Source organism: Balaenoptera ricei, chromosome 17 (genome assembly GCF_028023285.1).
Source record: "Balaenoptera ricei isolate mBalRic1 chromosome 17, mBalRic1.hap2, whole genome shotgun sequence".
Taxonomy (NCBI): domain Eukaryota; kingdom Metazoa; phylum Chordata; class Mammalia; order Artiodactyla; family Balaenopteridae; genus Balaenoptera; species Balaenoptera ricei.
In genome coordinates this window covers 19,588,679-19,611,115 of record NC_082655.1, presented here as the reverse complement: position 1 = coordinate 19,611,115, position 22,437 = coordinate 19,588,679, and the positions used below count along the sequence as shown (strand labels likewise).

At 39.5% G+C, this 22,437-nt stretch overlaps 1 protein-coding gene across 8 annotated transcripts in view; it reads right to left on the bottom strand.

The window, feature by feature from the left end:
* Nucleotides 1–2,560: 2,560 nt before the first annotated feature.
* The window catches only part of ENPP2 (ectonucleotide pyrophosphatase/phosphodiesterase 2), a 106,472-nt gene continuing 86,595 nt past the window's right edge, over nt 2,561–22,437 (bottom strand). For 5 of the 8 annotated variants that reach the window (XM_059901622.1, XM_059901620.1, XM_059901621.1 and 2 more), the window contains 7 exons: nt 16,660–16,734; nt 15,209–15,345; nt 13,788–13,923; nt 13,022–13,099; nt 9,718–9,850; nt 7,698–7,854; nt 2,561–3,135 (listed from right to left, as the gene is read on the bottom strand). In XM_059901622.1, the coding sequence (XP_059757605.1) occupies nt 2,965–3,135; nt 7,698–7,854; nt 9,718–9,850; nt 13,022–13,099; nt 13,788–13,923; nt 15,209–15,345; nt 16,660–16,734 (887 nt within the window). In that variant the 3' untranslated portion in view covers nt 2,561–2,964. The remainder of the gene's footprint in view (nt 3,136–7,697; nt 7,855–9,717; nt 9,851–13,021; nt 13,100–13,787; nt 13,924–15,208; nt 15,346–16,659; nt 16,735–22,437) is intronic. The other 3 variants (XM_059901623.1, XM_059901624.1, XM_059901627.1) reach the window with 1 other exon arrangement.

Sequence of the window (22,437 nt, the reverse complement as noted above, 5' to 3'; positions counted from 1 at the left end):
TATTGAGTTTTAACCTCAACAGCAAGTATAGGTACTGGCATGCAGTAGCTGGTCAATCAGTCATTACTGAATATTAAATAAATGATGAGTGATATCCCAATTCATTTCTATCATACTTTTGTTACCAAACCAGGTTTGTTTTGCCTGACGTGCAGCAGACCACAACACTGAGACACTGGGTTTTGCAGCAGAGAGAGAGGATTTATTTGAAAGGCAGCCAAGTGAGGAGGCATCTCAGATCCGCCTCCCAGAAGGCAAGGAGCTCGTGGTATTTATGGGATTAAAAAATAAAGAAGCAGGGTGGTCTGAGGCTTAGGGAGCACAAGAATTGTGTGGAAAGGTGACTGGAAATAGATGCAGTAGTCAGTCATCATTCTGTGCAGGGGTAACTAAGCCACAGGCCTCCGCACGTTAAAAAATGGAGGCACTTAGCACGATCTGAAGGTGGAGTTTTTGGTCCTGTGATGTCAGAAGGTCACCGAGAGTGGACACTCGCGCGTGCCCAGTTGGAGGGTTGGTGGTCCTATCCAGTCTTAACCAGCTCAGCTCAAACTAGACAAAGCTGACTCCAAGTTCCGGGAAAACAACTTGGGCAAGCGTCTTACTGTTTAGGCTACATGCCGCTTGGAGGACACGCAAGTATTTTTGATTCATGAAGGCAGGTGAAATGAATTTGACTAATGATTGCCCACGCTTTCGCTTCCACACTACCTACCCCAAACTACGAAACCCAATTCAGGCCTTCTCCATTCCCAGCTTCATGCTTCCTCTTTCCAGAAAATCTTCTCTGAGCTCCTCACTTTTCAATATTTACAGACAAAGCATATGAAGTGCCGGAGACGTGCCTGGACTATAGCAGCTGCTGGATAAATACAGATGTCAACAGTATTACTATGTTCACTTCTTCCAGTGTATTCCTGTAGCTGTGTTTCCCAAACATCGGTTTTTCTCATACCACCTTCATGATTTTTCGCATATCCCCACTACTGTCTGTCCTACTTTTGTTATTATGTATTTTTTATTTAACACAATGTCTTTCCTCTTTTTTTTAAAATAAAATTGTTTATTTATTTATTTATTTTTGGCTGTGTTGGGTCTTCGTTGCTGTGCACGGGCTTTTCTCTAGTTGCAGCGAGCAGGGGCTACTCTTCGTTGCCACGTGCAGGCTTCTCATTGCGGTGGCTTCTCTTGTTGAGGAGCATGGGCTCTAGGCACACGGGTTTCAGTAGTCGTGGCACACGGGCTCAGTAGTTGTGGCTTGTGGGCTCTAGAGCGCAGGCTCAGTAGTTGTGGCACACGGGCTTAATTGCTCCACGGCATGTGGGATCTTCCCAGACCAGGGCTCAAACCTGTGACCCCTACACTGGCAGGCAGATTCTCAACCACTGCGCCACCAGGGAAGTCCTCACAATGTCTTCCTTCTTAAGCAGATTTACTTTTCTTTTTTTAAAATTTTATTTATTTATTTATTTATTGTTGGCTGTGTTGGGTCTTCGTTTCTGTGCGAGGGCTTTTTCTAGTTGCGGCAAGCGGGGGCCACTCTTCATCGCGGTGTGCGGGCCTCTCACTGTCGCGGCCTCTCTTGTTGCGGAGCACAGGCTCCAGACGCGCAGGCTCAGTAGTTGTGGCTCACAGGCTTAGTTGCTCCGCGGCATGTGGGATCTTCCCAGACCAGGGCTCGAACCCGTGTCCCCTGCATTGGCAGGCAGATTCTCAACCACTGCGCCACCAGGGAAGCCCAGCAGATTTACTTTTAAAGGAGAATTTATAGAAATTAAAAACCCATTTCACTGACCATAAAAGGTGGCTACTGTAAAAATTAACATGATAAAAAAAACATGCTGATCTTTTTTTTTTTTATGGGAGATTACTAACTGTTAGAGACATGGCAATACTAAGATGCACCTTTCTCCCTGACACAATCAGAAGGACTGAAAATCTCTGAATGGTTCCTCGCTTTGTGCTTCATTATTACTTAAAGCCACAACTGGGTCCATCAAAAATCACCCCACCTATCATTCAGACCCTTCTGTCATATTGCATGATTACTAACACTTTTCACTTGGCATTTATTATTCTCAACTTTGATTGGTTAATTACACATTTATGTCTATATTTCATCCCAGTGTCTTATTTCTCTTTATATCCTCCCTGGTTCTTATGTTGATACTTATACAGAATATAGCCTTAATATAGTCTCTGTTGAGTCTAATAAAAGCTTTGAAACAACTTGATCAAAAGAACCTGTTCCTCCAAACTTCAAAATATTTTTAAAATAGATAGGTGAGAGAGGATATTCAGGAGTTCTTCTGGTTCCTCTTTTCCTCTGCCCTTCTGATTTCCCATAGATATGTACCTCGTCTATCTCATCCAGGCCACCACAGTTGAATATTAAGGATGTCCCTTTTTCTATGTGAACTACATCCAACTAGGAAGAGGGTCCAATACAAGAAATGTATACATTTTATGCATGAAATATACCAGAAGCAAACACTCTAATTTATGTGAAATAAAGACCAAATAAAACCAGAAAAAAACTGAATGTGTGATTTATTATATTTAAGATTGGTCTATAAGGCTTAAATATGTCTGTCATAATTAACAGTAAGTGAATGCAACTTTACAAAATCAGTATTTCAATACAGTACAGGACTAAATGTGGCAACTGTGCATTGAAAAATTGATATTTCCTCAATGCAAATATCAAATGTGCAGCACCATTTAGAAGCTTCCACTAAAAATGCAAGCTGCAGTAATTATTACAAGCTCTACTCAGAACACAAGACTACCTATATCAAGCGTTAGGGGAAAACAGTGGAGTCATTCAGGCGTAATATGTCAGATTTGGTACAGGATTAAAATACTAACATTTTTTTTTAATGTCCTGGTTTCAAATTAATAAATACAAAAATAATATAAAAATATACACCAGTTGATAAGACTGCACCGCAGAGGATCAGAAAGTTAAATCTCGCTCTCATATGTATGCAGGTATGTCTTTAGTGTCAGAATTTCTGGATAGCTGCGGCTGGTCTTGCGGAAGAAATCCAGACTGGTAAGATGTTCAATGTCCCGCACCCGAGCCGTGTGCATCTTTATAAGCTCTTCTACCCATTTCGACTCATCCTCTGAGCTCTGCAACGGAAAGGGAGTACAGAGTCAGAATTTTCCAAAGGAGTTTCTCTACACGGTCCATTTGCTTCAAGTCCACAAATGACCTCTACATACTCCTGCACCCAAAGCCAAGGCGTGTTATGCCTTCCTGGCCTCCCTGCCTCTCTCCCACAGTGCTGCTGGCAATGGGCCACAAATACTGGCCCTTGGCTGTGAACATTTTCAACAGCAACTAGCTGTACCAAATAAACGAGATGTGTGGTGCGAAACGGCATTTGATGCAATACGTTCTCCTAACATAAATCAAAATTGGGAAAACCAAAGGCCCTGGAGAATTCAGTGATTCGTTTCTTTCCCCTGCTGTCAAATTGCAATGAGAAGTACAGAGCATGAGGAATTAGGAATGCTCCTCTGCCTCCCAAGGAAAGGAAAGAGCTTGTGCCCATTGTACAAAATGATGTGTGTGCATTTCTAGTCCTTCAGAAGAATGTGCTAGGTCAACGACATCATCTATTAGATGGCAGTGAATTGATATTTGAATGAGTTCGACTCTAAGCAGCTCAGTTGATACACCTGGCACTTTGGGGCCCAAGAGGCCTGAGTTGGAATCGCAACTCTTCCACTTCCTGGCTGTGAGACCTTGCTGAAGCTGCTTGACCTCTCTAGGCCTCAGTTTCTTCACTGGTTCACAAGAATAATAATGCTTACTTCAGCTCCCTGGGAAGGAGGAAGGAGAGGAAGGAAGAAGGGGGAAAAAAAGAGTAAAGTAAGGAAACAACATCACGGGTTTTCCCATGATGGGAAGGAAGGAAATCTCTTTCTGTCTTAACTACTTGCCAAAAATTGCCTCACTGGCACAAATTCGAGATGAAAGACATTTAAATGTCCCACACTAAACAATTTATTTCACATCTAAGTAGACACAAAAAGGCAGTGCAGATAAAGCAGTCCTTTACATTTAAAAAATACCTTCTTTCACTTTTGAGGGAACTTGAGAGAAGGAACGAGATCTGAGAACCTTGAGAATATGGAGGAATGTCTACCTTCGTCAGTAGACATGGGGCAGGAGGGCCTTTGCCAATAATTTTATTCCCAAATGCCCCCGGAATTGCAATGGCTTCCAAAAGTCTTTCTACAAGTCGAAGGGTAGCTGTGCGTCCCAGGGCTGAGAATGTTCAGGCATGCCCTCGCCCAAGTCTTTGACTGCAAGTGGTCTCAATGAACTACCCACCAAAGCCCAAGAACCTGCACTGGGTTTTCTCAGAAAGCTCCGACCCACACGGACCTGGACACGGAGCCCCAGCAGCTTGTGCCAGTGCTAAATATGTACAGGAGGCTGTTGGTTCAGGAAACTGATGCCTAGCCATCCCAGGGAAAATGAAGAAACAGGAAGAAATTGCTTTGCAGGCTGGGGGAAATAAGGATTTTAACCCTCCACGCCCCACCCTCCTAACCCAAGCTAACCAAGATCTCTGAGAGTCATAGGAAAGAACAGGTCTAAATATAACTCTACCCACAACGGTACTGACCAATCCTCAGTGTGACCATATAATTAACGAAGTAGGAGGTCTCCAAATGGGTCGGGACCCCCTCAGAGTAAGCAGAGTAAGCATGAAGTGATATTTTCGGGAGAATTTTCATATTCAACTCATTTATTTTATTTTTCAATGGTCAGTAAGTCTAATGTTTCCTTTGTAAATGCAGTCATTTGAGTGAGTGGACATGAAGTAAAAAGGTTTTTCCTAATATAAATAATGGCTAGCTGGGATTATACGAATTTGGAGGAAAATCTGTCTTTTGCTATTTCTTTCCTTGGGAAGTGATTTGCCAATTTCATTTGAGAGGCATTCTCCTCTGGTTCTCACAGGCTAAAATCCAGCCTCCGATTAGTCAAAATACTGGGCTATGTTACACATGAAGAAAATGACTTCTGCCTCTTGCTAGCTAGCAATCCACCGAAGTATTTGCTGCAGGAAACTCTAGTACAAAATGCAAAACTAATAAAAGTCGAATAAAAGTTCATATGCACCAAGAGAGGAAAAGAAAAACTTTAAAAATAAATTTAAAAAATAAATAACTTTACACATTAATGCAAACGAAAGCACAGTCCAGGAACTTGCTTAGTGTTTTCCTTGCTATGGACATTTATCCTTCACCTGCCTTTTCTCCCTGACTTCCTCCCAAGTGAGTTTGTGAATTCAAGTCCCAGAAGTCTTAAGGTGGACTTTAAGGCAAGGACAGGTGTCTACGTAGGCAGGGGGTTCTTCAATAAGAGGCATGCTGGCCTTGAACGCTATAAGAAATACCTCTAAGCTCTGTGCAGAGAGGAAGATGTATGAGGACATCAGTGGATTTCATTTGTCAGATGTAACATCGGGGTGAATAAAGAACTGCCTCTGAGCTGAGTTCAGAACAATGTTTTACAAACTCCTGCATCACCAAATTCCCCTAATGACAGGGAAACGTGAACATACATCTCCCAGGAATTGAGGTGTCTCTTAAATGGCCTACTTTAAGTCTGAAATGTCTTTGTAGTCTCTGCCTTATCTTAAACATATATGGCAATTTTGAATTTAACTCCATAAAATATGTGTTTACTGTTTTGCAAAAATTTTACCTCCCCACAACAAGATTTTAGTAAAACTGAAGTTCAAAAAAGTACATCATGTTATCCAGAGGCATTACATCCCTCTGGTACACCATTACCTAGTCTCGTGGGCTGTGAACAATCAAAATTGAGAAAGTCAAGCCAATAAATTGAGGACAGCTTCTCTCTCACTTGAAGTTCCCTTGCTTCTCCACCTCCCATCCAATTATTTCTAAGATCTTATTTATCCTTCCAGTACAATATTGCTGCCTTCCACCTTCCTTTAGAAATTTCCAAGACCACACCCAGTTCAAGTTCTGTTCCCTCAATCCTAGGAATCTTGCCAAAACGTTTGAGGACCATGCTTGATCCCCTCCAATTCAAATTTATCTCCCCAAAACAGAGTCTGCAATGTTGCTTTTATGCCTAAACATTTTCTGTGGTTATCTAATGTCTGTGCGATGAGAAAAAAGTCTTAAGGCCCCAAGCTTCCACTATAGAAATCTGGTAAGTTTGAAAAAAGATGGGCTTTTGGAATCAGAGGCCTTGAATCTAAAGTTCTACTTTTCTACTGACTAACCAGTAACCATGTTACACACTTTTTCTTTATGAGCTACAGGTTTCTCAAGAGTTAATAAAAGGGGAGGGGGAGGAGCTCATATATACCTGCCTAATAGGGTAATGAGATGATTAGAAGTAATGAATGAGAGGACCTGCACAGTACTTGGATAGTAACATGGACTCAATCAATGGTAACTACTACTACTATGGCCGCTATGACTACTACCACGACTACTTTTATTTTAAATCTGATTCCATGCAAACTTTAAAACCTTATCTCCCACTATGATCCTCATTTCCAATATTCTAGCCAACTTAATTAGCTTTTTCAGCCATATTTCAACTTTCAATTTTTTGTCTGCATCTGTTATTTTGTTTTGGATGGTCATAGCTTCAATCTTCACCTGTAATTGAAGCCATAGCCCCAAAGCTGCCTTGTCCATGAAGCTGAAAATCTCTGTTGAAGCTATTCTTAAGGGTCTTTGCCTTTTAGTGAAGCAATTTCTGTGCTTGTTTCATTTATTTTCCCCCTTGAAGGTTGCCTGGCGTGTGACTATGTTAAACACACCATCATTTTTCCCAGGGTACCTTACATAATTAAGGAATTTGAGTACTGCTTTTTGACTAAAAATCTTCCTCTGTAGATTTTATCTCCTATTCTATTATATAAACAAAAGCATAAAGACTATTACTTCCAAAATCAACCTTGGAGCACAGGATTTCCATCACGTTAAAGAAACCTGGAGTAATCATGTGATTTGTCCCCGAGTGCAGCATTAGTACAGAGCCAGGAGCACAGAGCATGGATCCTGTCTGCCTTCCTGAGGCTTTTTCATCATGCCGTCCTCCTTTCACGTTGGAATAAGTGAATCAAGAGTCATCTGTGCTATTTAAGAATGGGGTGACCTGTTACATCTGCCCTCATAACTAGTAGCAAATGAAACTCTGATTTCTAAAGTATATATTCCTGTGTGTGTGTCTTTTTAAAAAAGTTTTTATTAATGAAATTTTCAAACATCCACAAAAGTAGAGCGAATGATATAATGAGCTCCTGAGAACTCTTCCCTCATTTCAGTAATTACCAAAATTGTGTTACTTTTCACTTTTTACAAAATATCTATGTCTTTTGCAAAATGGAAAGCATGTGGGCACTTCTATCATTTGCCAAAATCAAACACAGAAATAGAACAACATTAAATGCACACACATCCCACACACCCCTATGTTGAAAAATAAAAAGCCATTAGAGCACAAAGTTCCCAAGTGTTATGCAACGTTTCCTTTGGGTCCTTTCTAAAGACCCAATTTGTATACCCATTTGTGTAGTGCAAATGTTTTATGATAAGTATGTCCTAGTTCAAGGGTGGGAATATAAACTAAGACACAAAGATGAATTCTGTCAGCAAATCCTAAAGGACGCTGTTCTTGAACTCACATTGCAGCTTTCATCATTGTCCGGTCTGTGAGGAAGGATGAACGAGGACACGGAGAGGGGGCCGTCACACTTGTCGGCGGGCTGGGTGAAATCCAGGCAGCTGGTGAGGATGATGTAGTAGTGAGTTGGAACAGGAATGGAACTGCCTTCCACGTACCTGAGACAGGAAGGCAAAATCAAACTATAGCTGAGGTCGTAGCTTTCTTTTTTAAATGGTCGCCAGTGAATATTGCCCAAGTCACTAAAGTTAAATTTCACTCAGTGGAGTCATTTTTCACTTACAGGTGTTAACCCACTTCTATATCTTTGAATATCATGTTTTCAATGCCTGGAATCTCCTCTTTCTCTCAACCTGGTAGAGTGAAAAAGATACTCCAGACAAAGAAAACAGCTTGAACCAATTCTCAGAGGCGGGACATAATGCATAGGTCAATGGAGTAGAAATGTAAGTCTGGAAGAATCAATAAAAGCCAAAGTAAGGGGGGTTCTGAGTGCCAAAGTTGTCGAGTTTGGGCATTATTTTTCAGGCAGTAATGCTCCACGGAAGGTTTCTGTGCTAGGAAGTGCCATTATGAGATCCATGTTTCAGGAAAATAACTTTCATAGACTTGTATAAAATGGACCGGAGGCAGGAAACACAGGAGCTAGGAGAGTGATAGCTCTTCAAGCCACAGTGAGATCCTGAACTTGGTACAGTTGGTACAGAGAATTCATTTACTAAAGAAAATTCTAAGAACTGAGTGCTACTGATGAGTTACAAAAGTATAAAAAAATATTTTGAGTAGAGCATAGTATAGAAATTCATAATTCCTTACCTGGTTTTCTATTATCTTAATTTTAATCATTTCAAAATATTGAAATTATGATTGAACTAACAATATAATTTGGGCTGAAAACTATGACAATAATCAGCAATAAAATAAATGTACAAGTAGGATAAAATTTCTCTTATGGATGACTGTAAAGGGGGTAGGATAACACCTATTTTATTAGTTATATATATGAAAAAAATTAGCGTTTTGTGTCTGTCTGTCAATCACAATGAAACCCTCTCATATTTTGTGTTGCTCTCTAATTGTTTCATGCATGTATAAAATTAAATGAAGAGGGCTTCCCTGGTGGCGCAGTGGTTAAGAATCCGCCTGCCAATGCAGGGGACACGGGTTGGAGCCCTGGTCCGAGAAGATCCCACATGCCGCAGAGCAACTAAGCCCGTGCACCACAACTACTGAGCCTGCGCTCTAGAGCCCGCAGGCCACAACTACTGAAGCCCGCGTGCCTAGAGCCCGTGCTCTGCAACAAGAGAAGGCACCGCAATGAGAAGCCCTCACACCGAAACGAAGAGTAGCTCCCGCTTGCCACAACTAGAGAAAGCCTGCATGCAGCAACGAAGACCCAACGCAGCCAAAAATAAAATAAAATAAATTAAAAAAAAGAGTTCTTCAAATATTAGGTATATCAGCTCCTTAAAAAAAAAAAATTAAATGATGACCTATTATGAATTTGTTGTATTTATATCCTCTTACTTTCTCCACCAGACTGTAAGTTCCTTATGAACAGAGTATGCCTCATCCTTTTATATCCCTAATAGCACCACAGAGAAGGATAGAAATGAGATTTGACCAAAGTTTATATGTAATTTCCTATTGAAATGTACTGACTCAGAAAACCTAAGGAATTCTAAAAGTCCCCCCCCAAATAGTGAACACAAGTGAAAATTATCATCTTCCCACTAAAGAGTTGTTGAAGAATAAAGTTAAAAAAATTTCTAATCTTTTGATACATTTTCTTTCATGAAAATGAAAAGTGCATTTATTTACCACAAATCCTAATTCCTTTCCAACCACCAATGCCTCGTTTAATCACAGGTCCAAAAGAACTGAAGAAATCACACGGAGATTCAAAGAGCAACAGGTTTAAGAGGTACCAGCTCTTCTCTAGTACGTGAATATTTGAAAAATATTCTTGAGTGAGATCTTGGAATTTAAAAGCACACGTTGCGTGGAAATGAAAAGCTTACTGTTTGATTTTGTCTTGTGTGTCATGTAAGCCATCGTAGTCATAGTCAAAAATTGGTCCACTTATCACATTAACTCCATTTCTTTCTGAAGCATATTTCTTCACCAGAACTCTTTGGAAATAATTCCAGACTCCTGTACAAAAACAAAATCAGTTCTCCATGAACAAAACTCCTTGCTTTGGCCAAATTCTCTCTCGGATGCATTAAACAAGCCAAATGTCACAAGCCAAGAGACAGTAGAGCTGTTGTGATTCTTAAGAGCAATCCATCCTAAAGCATTAGCTGTGGGTGTGTCATTTATGAACCGGCCAAGAGAAAGATATGCAGACAATGGTAGAGGAGTTTAACGTAGCCCAACCAGTCAGGGAAGGATTTGCAGGTGAAGTGGCTACTAGGCTGAGATCTGAAGGACAAGTGGGTGTTTCTGAGACAAAGAGGTGGAGACAACATTCCAGGCAGAGAGAATAGTGTGTGCAACAGGGGAAGTATGGTGTTTGTGGGAAATTGGAAAAAAGGCTTTAATCTACTTTCTCTTCTTTCATACGTCGTAGATAGGCTAATTCCCAAGTTTATGTCTCTAGCCCTAACCTTTCCAGGCAACTCCAGACACGTTATCCAAACAGCCATCTCATGGTGCACCTAATAATCATATCTAACAAAAAATTATCCAAACAGAATTCTTGATTTTTCTTCCACTCCTGCTCCAACTCTTGGCTTCTCCATCATAGCCAGTGGCACTCGCACTCACCCAGATGTTCAGGTCAAAATCTTAGGATTCATCCCTGACTTCTCTCCTTACTTCGTGTGCATGTGAACAAGTCCTGTTAGCGCTACCTCCAAAACACATCCCAGTCTTCCAAATCTGACCACGCCTCACAATTTTCACTGCATCCACCCTGGTCTAAGTCACTATGCTCTTTGCAATGAACTACCACAAAAGACTACTTGGCACCTTGGGAGAAACTCTTCCTTCTCTGTAGCCCATTCTCTCTAGAGTAGCCAGATGGATCCTTTTACACTATAAATCAGATTGTATCACATTTCCGCAACACCCATCTCTAACACTCCAGATGATTGCTCACCGTAATTAGAATAAAATCCCAACTTTCCACCATGGCCCTTGCCTCCCTCCATGACTTTTCTTCCTATTCCTTTCCCCCTCAGGTACATGCCTTTCTTCCTGTCCCCCTACTCGCTAAACTTGTTTCCGAGTAAGATTTTGCATATGCTTTTCCCTTTATCTGGAAAACACGTCCCCTGACTAGGCATGCCTTGTTTCTCCTCCACTATTCATTTCTCACTTTCACGGTCATCCTCTAGAGAAGATTTCCTTGACCTCGCTAGCTCCAATTTACACGATGGTCAATCACAGGGGAAGGAGAGGGGCAGAATGGAAAAGGGAAAAGGCAAAAGAAGGGAATAACAGAAGAGGACAGGAAAGGCAACCCAAAGAAGTTGGCTCTAACATGTTAGATTTAACTTCCAATGCTCTATTCTACATGGGGGTTTTGAGGTTCAGGCTGTTATCATTTCTTACCTCCCCTTATTAAAAAATGCTTGGGCATTTTTCCCATGGTGCTTCAACTGCCGATTCTCTATTTGAAATGAGAAAGACAGAGCAGCCCACCAGAGCCAAAATACCATGGATAACTATTTGCAATAAAGAAAGGAGGACAGTGGGGAAGAAGTTCAAATGTTAACTTAAGCATAAAAATTGGAGAGGCATAGAGGGAAAGAAATAACAATGAGAACAGTCAAAAGGCCAAACCCGCAGAAATGTGGCATGTGAAAAACACCATTCCCCTAGTGAAGAAGAACAGCGGGCCCTCTGTGAAAGGCCTTTGGCCACACCAGCCTCAGGGTGGTACCGTGTGCTTCCTTTATTGCTGCTTGGTCAAAAAGGCATCAGTAAAGGATAAAGAAATCCAGGAAACCCTGATTTGTGGAAATTCAATGAAGCTGCATTCCATGTAATATTAGGACAAATGGATCTACGTGGGTTTATGAAACATTTCTCAACTGGGGCTGAGAAGAAACCAGGAACCCTCCTTCTAAAAGCACACTTTAATTTTTCACTCATATGCAAGAGATTCTACCTTTGAATAAGCCTTTATTTACTAGCTTAGGACATCAAATAAACATTTTTTTTTTCTCTAAACCGTGTTGGCCATTTCACCAATGTCAAGTTGAGGAGGCCCAGCCCTGTAGATGACATTCCACCATCTCGTGTCCTATTTTGAGACTTTATTTCAGCCCTGAGAGTCATGTAACACAGCCCAATACTCCTTTAGAAAGTGGAGTTATGTAGAAGTGTTTCCTTTTCCTACCTTTCCTATAAGCATATATGTCTGCTCACTGTAAATAAACTAAAGGGAGGTCAAAGCTACTCTATAATGCTTTCTCTGTCTTTGAATACATGGATGGCTGGATGGATGGGGGATGCATGGATGGATGGAAGATGGATGGATGGGCAAATGAACGAATTCTTTGTTAGCAGAAATAGGAAATGGATTGTTTCTGTCATTGGACAGTTAAGTTACAAATCCATATAAGCCATAGAAGTCATGCAATCAAATCTCATAATTTTATAAATGAGAGGCTAAATGGCATTTCTATGATCACATAGCCAGTGTTCACACTCCAGAGACCAGAACTCAGTTTTGGGGCTGGGGCTCACTGTGCCTATACCATTCATTTCATCACTATCATCCACAAATATTTATGTCATATACAAAGAAATTATGAGTGTATGTAATTTGCACAGCCCTAAAACCCACTGAACTTAATTCTCTGATGATTCAGAAGACCTTTTAAGCTCTTGCTGGTTTTCAGGGTCAATATTCAGAATACATCACCATCCCCCTAAAGGAAGAAGGTGTTAGTGGCTTTTACTGTAACATTCTATAAATAAATACAGACGCTGTTAAATGTCAGGTAGCCTCCAAAATACAGAGAAGACTCTTTTAAACCACTGAGCATTGAAATAGGGAGAACACTGGATTAGAAGGAAAGCACAAACTTGGTTTAGCTCAGCTTCTGCCATTCATGACCTGGGTCACTTCTTGTGACTTCAATTTCTTAATTATAAACAAGGGATAAAAAAACCTGCCAAGCTCCCTCACAGATTCATATTTTGGCTTAGCAGTAGAGAATTTACATTAAAGTTCTTCAAAAATTATAAAGGCTAAACACATGAAAGGTATTATTATTATTAAAATGAATAGAGAGGTAGGAAAGGTAAGTGGTAAATTTAGAAACATTTCTTTCCACAAATAATAGTCTACTAGGTAAATATTAGACTTACGCTTGAAAGCAGGATACATTGGAACCATATTGGTTACAAGGAATGCATCATATTTAGCTTCTGGTAAAGAGCTCAGATCTAAACATTGGGAAAACAAATAGTGACCATTACATAATAAAATCGACATCAATAAAAAAAAGGAATCTTCTAAAATGGTCCAAACAGCATGAAATGCATGGATCTACTCTTTTATTCCTACTTATCCCATTCTTTATATATCATTTCCTACTTCCCTTCCCACTCAATCTCTTTTCTTCACTCAATAGTTCTCCTTAAAAAAATTTTTATGATTCTTTTTCTTCCTACTTAGTCGTGGGTCTACTAAGTATTTTGTAAAAGAATTCCTTGATTTTACTAGCATAATTTGGACTTTTAAAAAAATGTCATCAAGGTAATGAGAGAGAATTAAAGGGCTTCATGTATTCTTAAGAGATCACCTCTATAGTATTATTTAAAAGATTTATGTCAATAATTTCCTATTTCACTTTCAGATGCTCAGTTAATGATGTCAGGTGACACACAGAATATTCCCTTGCATTTTAGAGTTCCCTGGGAATAGGATTTTTGAAAGCTGGTCTCTTTTCTGGCTGCTTTTGGAAGGCTCCCAGAGAAGTTCATCTCCTCAATCTCTTGAGCGCCCCTCTGGTTTTTAGGTTTTTTAGAAAACCTAAAAACCACTGAAATCCTAAATACCAAGTTGCACACGCCAGACTCCACAAAATAACATCCCTCTAGAATGGTCAGATCCTGCTATTCTGTAACTTACAAGGAGGAAAGAGGAATCCATAGGACATCTGTTTATCATTTTTGTAGGCCAAACAGCTCTGACTGAAACTCGGAGAAACACGGACATCAGGCCGGACGCAATTGGTCAGGTGTTCAGGGATGCCAGAGACCTCAGCCTGCATGATAGTCACAGGTAGTCAGCAATGCCATGGCAGAGACAACACCAAACCAACAGGGAAATACTGAAGCCAGATTGTTTGGTTCCAAACAGCCAGAATCAAAACCCCATTAGCTTTCACTATAGCTCATATTCTGATATTGACTCTTTTTTTTTTTTTTAAGGACCTCAGTTTTAAATGCACTAAGCTAGTAATTTTTTAACTCTTATTTTTTTAGTAGCAGGACTCTCTTATCAGTCTTAGGTAAAACAATAATACGTAAGGCAGAAATCTCACTGTTGATATAATGAATGAGATTCCACAGAAGACAGCTTAAAAAATAATATTCTGAGAAATAATATAGACATATCTCCTATTTTTAAAAGAAGACTATATATGTATTGTATGTGCCTGAGTACAAATTAATAAGAAGCTGTGTTTGGGGCAGTAGAAGTAGTCATTTGTATTCAGAGTTTAAAAACATACTTCAACTGCCAAATGAATTTTTCTAATTCCTGATATAAACTTTCCTACCTCATCTTTACCAAAACTGAAACCCCAACATAAAACCTTCATTAGAAAAGAACAGGGGCTTCCCTGGTGGCGCAGTGGTTGCGAATCTGCCTGCCAATGCGGGGGACACGGGTTCGAGCCCTGGTCTGGGAGGATCCCACATGCCGCGGAGCAACTGGGCCCGTGAGCCACGACTACTGTGCCTGCGCGTCTGGAGCCTGTGCTCCGCAACAAGAGAGGCCGCGACAGTGAGAGGCCCGCGCACCGCGATGAAGAGTGGCCCCCGCTCGCCGCAACTGGAGAAAGCCCTCGCACAGGAACTAAGACCCAACACAGGCAAAAATAAATAAATAAATAAATTTAAAAAAAAAAAAAAGAACAGGCTGTTGGTAGTGGGGCAGGCTATACATGTGTGGAGCCGTGGGTATATGGGAAATTTCTGTCCCTTCCATTCAGTTTTGCTGTGAACCTAAAACTGCTCTAGAAAGTAAAGTCTATTAAAACAAATGGCCAGACACTGGTGGCTTCTGTAGCTAGTGGGCCATGACAAGCAGAGTAAAAAAAAACTAAAAGAATTAGTATGCTATGCTATTTCACCTATTACCATGAAGTTTTTAGAACATTGCAGGAAGTCTAATTCAAAATATTTTACAACAGATCCAATATAGGATTTCTTTCATCAGGAAAACTTAAAATCTTTTCTAAGACAATTCTGTTCAGCAAACAATCATTATATTAAGGCAAGGAGCGTAATGACATGAAGAACATGAAACCCAGTTTTCTCAATGACCTGTTTGGAAACAGTGTACGATGTCCAGAGTGGCATTAGGAATATTTCACTATAACTGCTTTCAAAGTCAGTGTGATACAAGATATCATATCTAGTCCGATAAAGCACTGCAGGCCGTCCATAGAGGAGGTGTCTCTCTAGGAAAGAAAAAAATAAACTGTCTTAAACATGTATTAAACTGTACATCAAATGTTAAAGAAATATTGGAAGGGAGTCAAATTGTCCACAATTTGCTTGCTTACTTATTAATAATGTAGCTCCTTCTCCTTAATTTAATCAGGTTAGTTTTCCTAACACTTCTGTGGTTTATTTGATCACCTAAGCGTGGGTCAAGGCTTACAGATATCAAAACTGTAATGTAAATACCATATTTATTTTAATGATTTTTTTTCCAGTTATAAAGAATTTCAATCTGTATGGGAAAGAAAATTATTTATTAAATTTTGAAATGATTCAGCTGAATGGGAAGTCAAGACAATTAGATTTTATAGAATTAATTCATTTGACCCTGGAAAGGCTCATCAAATTAACCAATGATTTAATTAAGAGGAAGGTACTCTTTGATCATTATTTGTAAACTGCAACTCAAATATGTATTATTTCAGCATAAAAAGTGAGTACTAATGAGCATTTAAAGTAAGTAGCTTTGTGACATGGAGGAAAACTCTTTAGGTAAGAACTTAAAGGAACATGTATAGATAAAATAAGTGGCATTCAAGGGGGCCCTTTAAATACAAAAGGGAGGTCATCGTTACCAAAGAACTCAGTTAAGACCCCAGAATGTAGATTCAGACCCCTAAGAGAAAGAGGTGGTTTGAAGGTTTGAAACTTTACTCTTCTAAGAAGAAGACATGGGAGATTAATGTGCAAACCTTCATTCTACACCCACAATAAATGCCTCAAGCTTGATCTGCCCATTTTAGACAGGCTAAAGTCAGAACTGCCATAGATTCATAGAAATTGGGGTCCTGCAGACCAAAATATTTAGAGACTGAGGCTTTGGCAATTCACGATCCCCTAAATGATAATCAAAAAAAAATTTTTACTATTATTTCTATTAGAAAAAAGTCAGTTCTGGCAATCACTTATTAAATTATGTATACATGTTGCTTTAATTAAAGTATTACCATTCTACACAAGTAACAGAGAAAACCCTTTGTAGATTACTTTGCAAGACCCTCCCAAGTAGAACTGCTGATTTGAGGCAAAACAGCCCACACTGTTAACAGCACAAGCCTGTTCTGGGTAGTTGGGCTTTGTCAGCATTGCAGTAAATGTAGAAGTCTTGGTAAAGCTGCCAAATTTGGGGACCCACCCCTAAGAATTAGAACATAATATGCTAATATCATATAAATGAAATATAATGAACAAATAAAAAGCCAGCAAATCATAACAGTAGTACTTGGGGGCAGTTTACCAGGTCAGACTTTCCTTCAAAACTCAAACCAAACCTTTTCTAGGTTCAAAATTTCCATTAACGTTTTCCTTGATTTCATTTTTGCTGCCTCTGAATTTCCTGGTTTCAGCTGGAAGCAGAAGTATCAAGATTCTTTGAGAAGCTATTCTCTTTTTATCATTCAAGTTTTAATGCTTACCCAACACATTCCTCCAAGCTCAAATGCAAACCTGGCATATTATCCAATCTATCCCATTAAGAGGACAACGAAAGGGCAGCCATATTCCTCTATGCAACATTTAGAGCAGCCATCAATCAACACTCTTAGACAATCTATAGACTCCACCAACTCTGGTTCCTCCTTATTTCTCACCATTCCTCAACATAGCACTCCATTCCATGAAGGCTGATTGATTTGCAATACTGCTCATAATCATTGTCAACAACTCTATGCTATTATATATATATGACTCCTTTTCTCTACTGGGAATAACTTCTCCACCAGTCCTGTCACTTATCTCCCTCCAAATTTTTCATTAATGTATTCCCCCCTCATCAAACATATACTGAGTACCTTTTTTGTGCCAGGCCTTGGGCTATGGAATAGAGATACTTGGAAAAGACAATTAAGATAGAGCTCTTACCCTCAAGAAGCTCACAGTTCAATGGGAGAGACAAACATGGCATAAATAACTCAAATGCAATATGCTGCTCACTATATCAGAGATATCTACATAGTGGAACAGGAACACAGAGCATGAAGCATGCCACAGATGGGGATGAGGTGGCATCAGTACGGTCCTTAACAGAACTTATGAAGCTAAGCCAGAGTCACCCCACGTCCCATTTATGCCTGTTGCCCTGGCATAATTGTCCTTCTCACCTTCAAAAGAGGATGACAAATAATATGGTCACATAGTTCAGCTCCCATGAAAGAGACGTGGGGAGGAGAGGGAGAAAAGGACAAGAGGGGAAGAGACATCTTAAGAGTCACTTTCTCCTGAAAGATTTCTCCAGTTAAGCTTCTCCATCTCTACTCATGCTTCTGCTCTGCATGTAGAAACTCAATTTTCTTTTGAAATGTGGGTGTCATAGCTCCCAAGATATGCACAACTGCAGTTTTTGGCACACAGTTGGAGCCCAAATATATCATTATCTGACTAACTTTTTCTCAATTGTTAACTGAGCATGTATGACATGAAGAAAAAAAAATGTAGTGGCTTTGGCAGTCTCCTAATATCCAACCAAGTTCCCCAACTGACCCAAAGAATCTACTTGGGTCTTCCTGTTGCATAATAGTTTCATCTAAGAAAGAGGTGAAATCATCTTTGCAGTAAGAAACACTTTAAGGTCCAGAAACAAAATTTAGATTTCCCTTTTTCAGTTTATCAGGGTATCAAACAATCACACGTTCTTGGTCACAGCCTGCTACTCCATATGACATCTTAGACAAGTCACCCATTGCATTTCTGTTTAGCAAAAAGTCCCTTGTTGAGCCACAAAAGTGTACTTGAAGCTCAGTCTTTGGACACATAAGTGCTTCATCTAGAGACCAGCCACCCTGGAGATGAGCCTGCAAGCTTCTGCTTTTGAAATATGTTCCTCGTGATTTGTTGATACGGATCTAGTATAGCTTGTGTCTTCCCAGGCTGGGTTCCTACTCCATGAAATTCCAGACAGAGCCTCCATTCCACACCCCAGTTCCCTGTTTACAATAGTGGCTGGCATTTTTGGTACATGCCACGGTTCTCCTCCAGATACCACGTTGGCAAAATACTGTGAGGCAAATCTTTTTAAGTGGTGTGGACTTCCCCAGCGCTCATTCTTTTTGTCTTCCAAAACTTGGTCATCCAGACTTGAGTGTGTGTTTCTTTTCCCTCTTCAGCTTCCTGATTCATATTCCCACAGATTAGCTGGCTGACTTGAGAGCCACATGAAAATCTCTCCTCTTTTTTGTTTTTGTTTTAAACATCTACTCCCACAATAATATGCTCTTACATTTTACCACAAAATCTCTACCCAAGGTCTTTCCTTTTCCTACATCCTTTCTCTTCCTTTGCCTTAGAAGTGTCTACTAGCATTTACTGCCATGTCAACCTCCTCTGGGATTAGATTTGATGCCTCTGGTAGGGTCCTGTTCTTTCTTACCTCAACCCTTAAAACACTACGCTGTAATTCATCAACTGGCTAAATCTCACAATAAAATAATAACTTAATGAGGACACGGATTTTATCTATTTTGTTTACCATTGTATCTCTACCTCCAACAATGCCAAATATCTATGTGGATAAATAAATGATTGTTTTATTTTTTAAAAATACTGTTCTTTATGATTTTCAAGAACTGGCTTTCTAGGTATGACCTGCCTAATATTCCCTCTCTAGCTATTCAGGACTGCTTTAAAGTTAACAAGAATTACTAGTGTTTAAGTCGTTTTTCTAACCAAACTAATTTCTCATGGTGTGTGATAAGGAGCCAAACACATAGGTGTTAAAATGATGTTTAATTCCCTTTCTCACAAAGATGATAGTGAATGCCGACCTGACTAAGAAAATACAAAACATGGTTTAGCAACGCTAGTAGAGAAAAGACTAAAGTGAAAATAAATAGTGCAATTATTCTTACAGTAAAAATTACACCTGGCTCTAGTGCCAGAATTGCTTGCTGTGAGAAATTTAAATATTTCCATTTCATTCATTCATTTATCCATTGATTCATGGATTACAAAATGAAAATTCAATAAGTTTGCCAAGACATTACATACATGTGATCCAGAAAAGCAGCCATGCAATTAAGATCCGGAATTCACTACAAATGTAGAAATATTAAAGCTTTAGCAAGCATTTTAGATCACAATTTTTGAAGCTCATATTTATTCTTCCTCTTCATTTTAGTAAAGGACTTGATTCTGTAAGTTTAGTACTTATAATACTAAATCTTATAATAGCCTAAGATTAATTTAATATACCACTGTTTTGTTACCTCAAATTTACCCTGGGTTGTTTCACTGTTGGAATGCATAGCTTTTACATGTGTGTTTGGTACAGATGTATGAGTGGTTTTATGTCACATGACATTAAAACAGTTACATATGAATGTTACAAATGGAATGGGCAGGGCCTGTGGTTTATTCTGAAAAAATCAGCTACCTATAGGTGTATTTTTTTTAAAAACTAGGCAGGAAAATAATACAACTTTACATTTGTATAGAACTTGAGGTCTACAAAATGGTTTAAAAGCCTCAATATATATTAGAGATAGCCAGAAGGGGGAAATGATTACTCTGAGCATAACACACCTCGAATTCACGAGGTTCTACTCCAGCAGAGCAGACATTGACTATTTCCAGTGGGGGACTAGACTTATGACCCAGGACACACCATAAAGGCCTGAAAGAACTCAGACCAAGAAAATGTCACTTTGCAGTTGAAGAAATGACTGAGACAAGACCCTTAAGGAGACAGACACCAAGAGACAGAGAGAGAGAGAAAGAGACAGGAGAGAGAACACCGAGGCTTACCCTTATCCTAGAATCTAAACGAGCAAATGCTTTGCACATAATAAGACAATGATATATAATTATTTGAATTTCATGTAATAGTTTTAAAGTCTATCTTGTATCACTCCAGTTATTGGCAATTGCAAATAGCCATTATTGTGCACACATACAAAACAGTGCTGTATAAACTTAAACAACTTTACCAAAAGTGTATTGAATATTAAACTGTTAATTATAATAAAAGTAAATAAAGTCTCTCTTGTATCATTAGAGACTGTCCCATTAGGCCATGAGCAGACCAAGAAGGTGTGCTACCATGATCCTCCCCTAACATTTTATGTCACCGTTGTGAAGTCACATGCTGGAAACTATTGGTGACACAGCTGACAGAACCAGACGTCTCAGAGAAATCAGCTCCCAGCCCAGGGTAGGCGCTCAACAAATACACATGAGGGTCCGTTTCCATGAAAGTATATAAACTTTAAGCCTCGGTGACATAAAATCATCTAGAGATAAGACACATATTCACCTCTGAGCAGGTCAATAACTATGGCTCTTTCCAGCCCTGAGAGTCAGTGATTCACCTGGAAGATGCCTCTTATTTTCATGCTCAGAAGTTTGAGGCCACTGCTTATGCTGACTTGTGGGACTGGTTTTGTCCTATGAGCACACTGCCACGAAAAAACTAAATGAAAGATTTTTTTTCCCAGATGGAAATGTTTTAGGACCATGAATAGTCAGAGCTTGAATCAGCAAAAACATTAGAGTCCATTCAAAGTTATCATAATTAACTATTTCATTAGTGACTTTTAGAAGAGAAACATCTCAGTAATATTTCTCTGCCTTGGTGAGTGAATATTTGAAAAACTCAAATCATGAGACTCCATACTCCTTGATCCTGGCAGCATTGTAATTTTTCCAATTCTAATGACACCGCAGTCCACTAGAGGTTCGATGTCAAACATTTCAAATCACTTCTAGATTTGTGAAGGATTTGTGTACCTTCCATCAACTAAGTCCTATCTCGAAAGCCGTGTTCATCCAATTACATGCCAAAGAGTCTGTGTGTTCTATCGTCAAAGAGAGAAGAGGGAGGGTGGTGATGCAGAAAGAGAAGAAGAAAAAACATGAAGATCTTTATAAAGAGGGGAAATAAGTCAAGTAAATAAAATATTCCTCTGGTTTCCTCAACCTTTACTTAATCAGATTGGAAATGGCACGTATGATAAATAGAACCATATGTAAGCTAATAACTCAAGTAATGTTCTCAAGAGAATTTGACTACGTGCATCTTTACTGCGTGACTTGGGCTGCTGTGCTTGATTTCTGTCTTCTTTTTAATACACTTTTGGTCATTCCCTTGCTGTTACAAGATGCTATCCCATCTGCTGTAGTAACCTGTGTAGGAGCCTTTCCCTCTTCTTCTAATCTCTTCTAATTTTCCTTGGATTTCAAAACCAGAAGGAAGAGCTTATGTGGTAGATTGCATTATTGTTCCTAATTATTTACTGCTCTTTTGTAAAGGATTGTGTACTTCTACCCATTGCCAAGTGACTTGTAGGACAGTGTCCTTGTGGAAAGAATATACTTCCCTACTCCACCGGTTTCATGTGCCCTATTTTCACCAATGAACTGGGAATGGAAGTGACAGATGCCTCATCAAAGCAGAAGTGTTGAGACCCATTGCCTGGTTCTGCCATTCCTCTTTTCCCTCTGCCACGAGAAAGGCATGTCCCAGCTAGGGGCTGCTCCTTCAGCCTAGATTCCAGAATAAAAAGTACACATGGGGCAGAGCCATACTTGGCCTAGAGTCAGCATCCTGAAATATGAACGAGAAATGCACAGACCACTGAGATTCTCTTTTTCATCACAAGCTTGCAAAAGTTGACTAATACAAGAGGGTTATTATTGTACATAAAATAAGAAAATGAGTTAGAGCTCAAGATAATCCTTCTCTGAAGAGAGATTTCTGATTTGGTTCCTTCTGTGCATCCCTTCCCGTAACATACACACTGACTCTGCAGGTCGGTAAGCTTCAGTAGAGGTACCAGCTGTTACCATTTATAATTGTGACTTTCATTCCCTTCATTGAAGTCCCCATCAGCACCTTAACTTATGACCCATCAGATGCACAATGGTATATTTAAGCCCTCTGCTTTTCAGAGGGCTTAAAAGCTATTGAGGAAAAAAAAAGGTAATGGAACTTTTCTGACTTATTACACAGCTGGCATCCTGTGTACATAGAATAAACCAATACCTTTTGCCAGATGGTATAAAAATCACTTTGCAATCCAAATTCGAATTTTAAAAAAAATTGTGCTTACACTATGAAG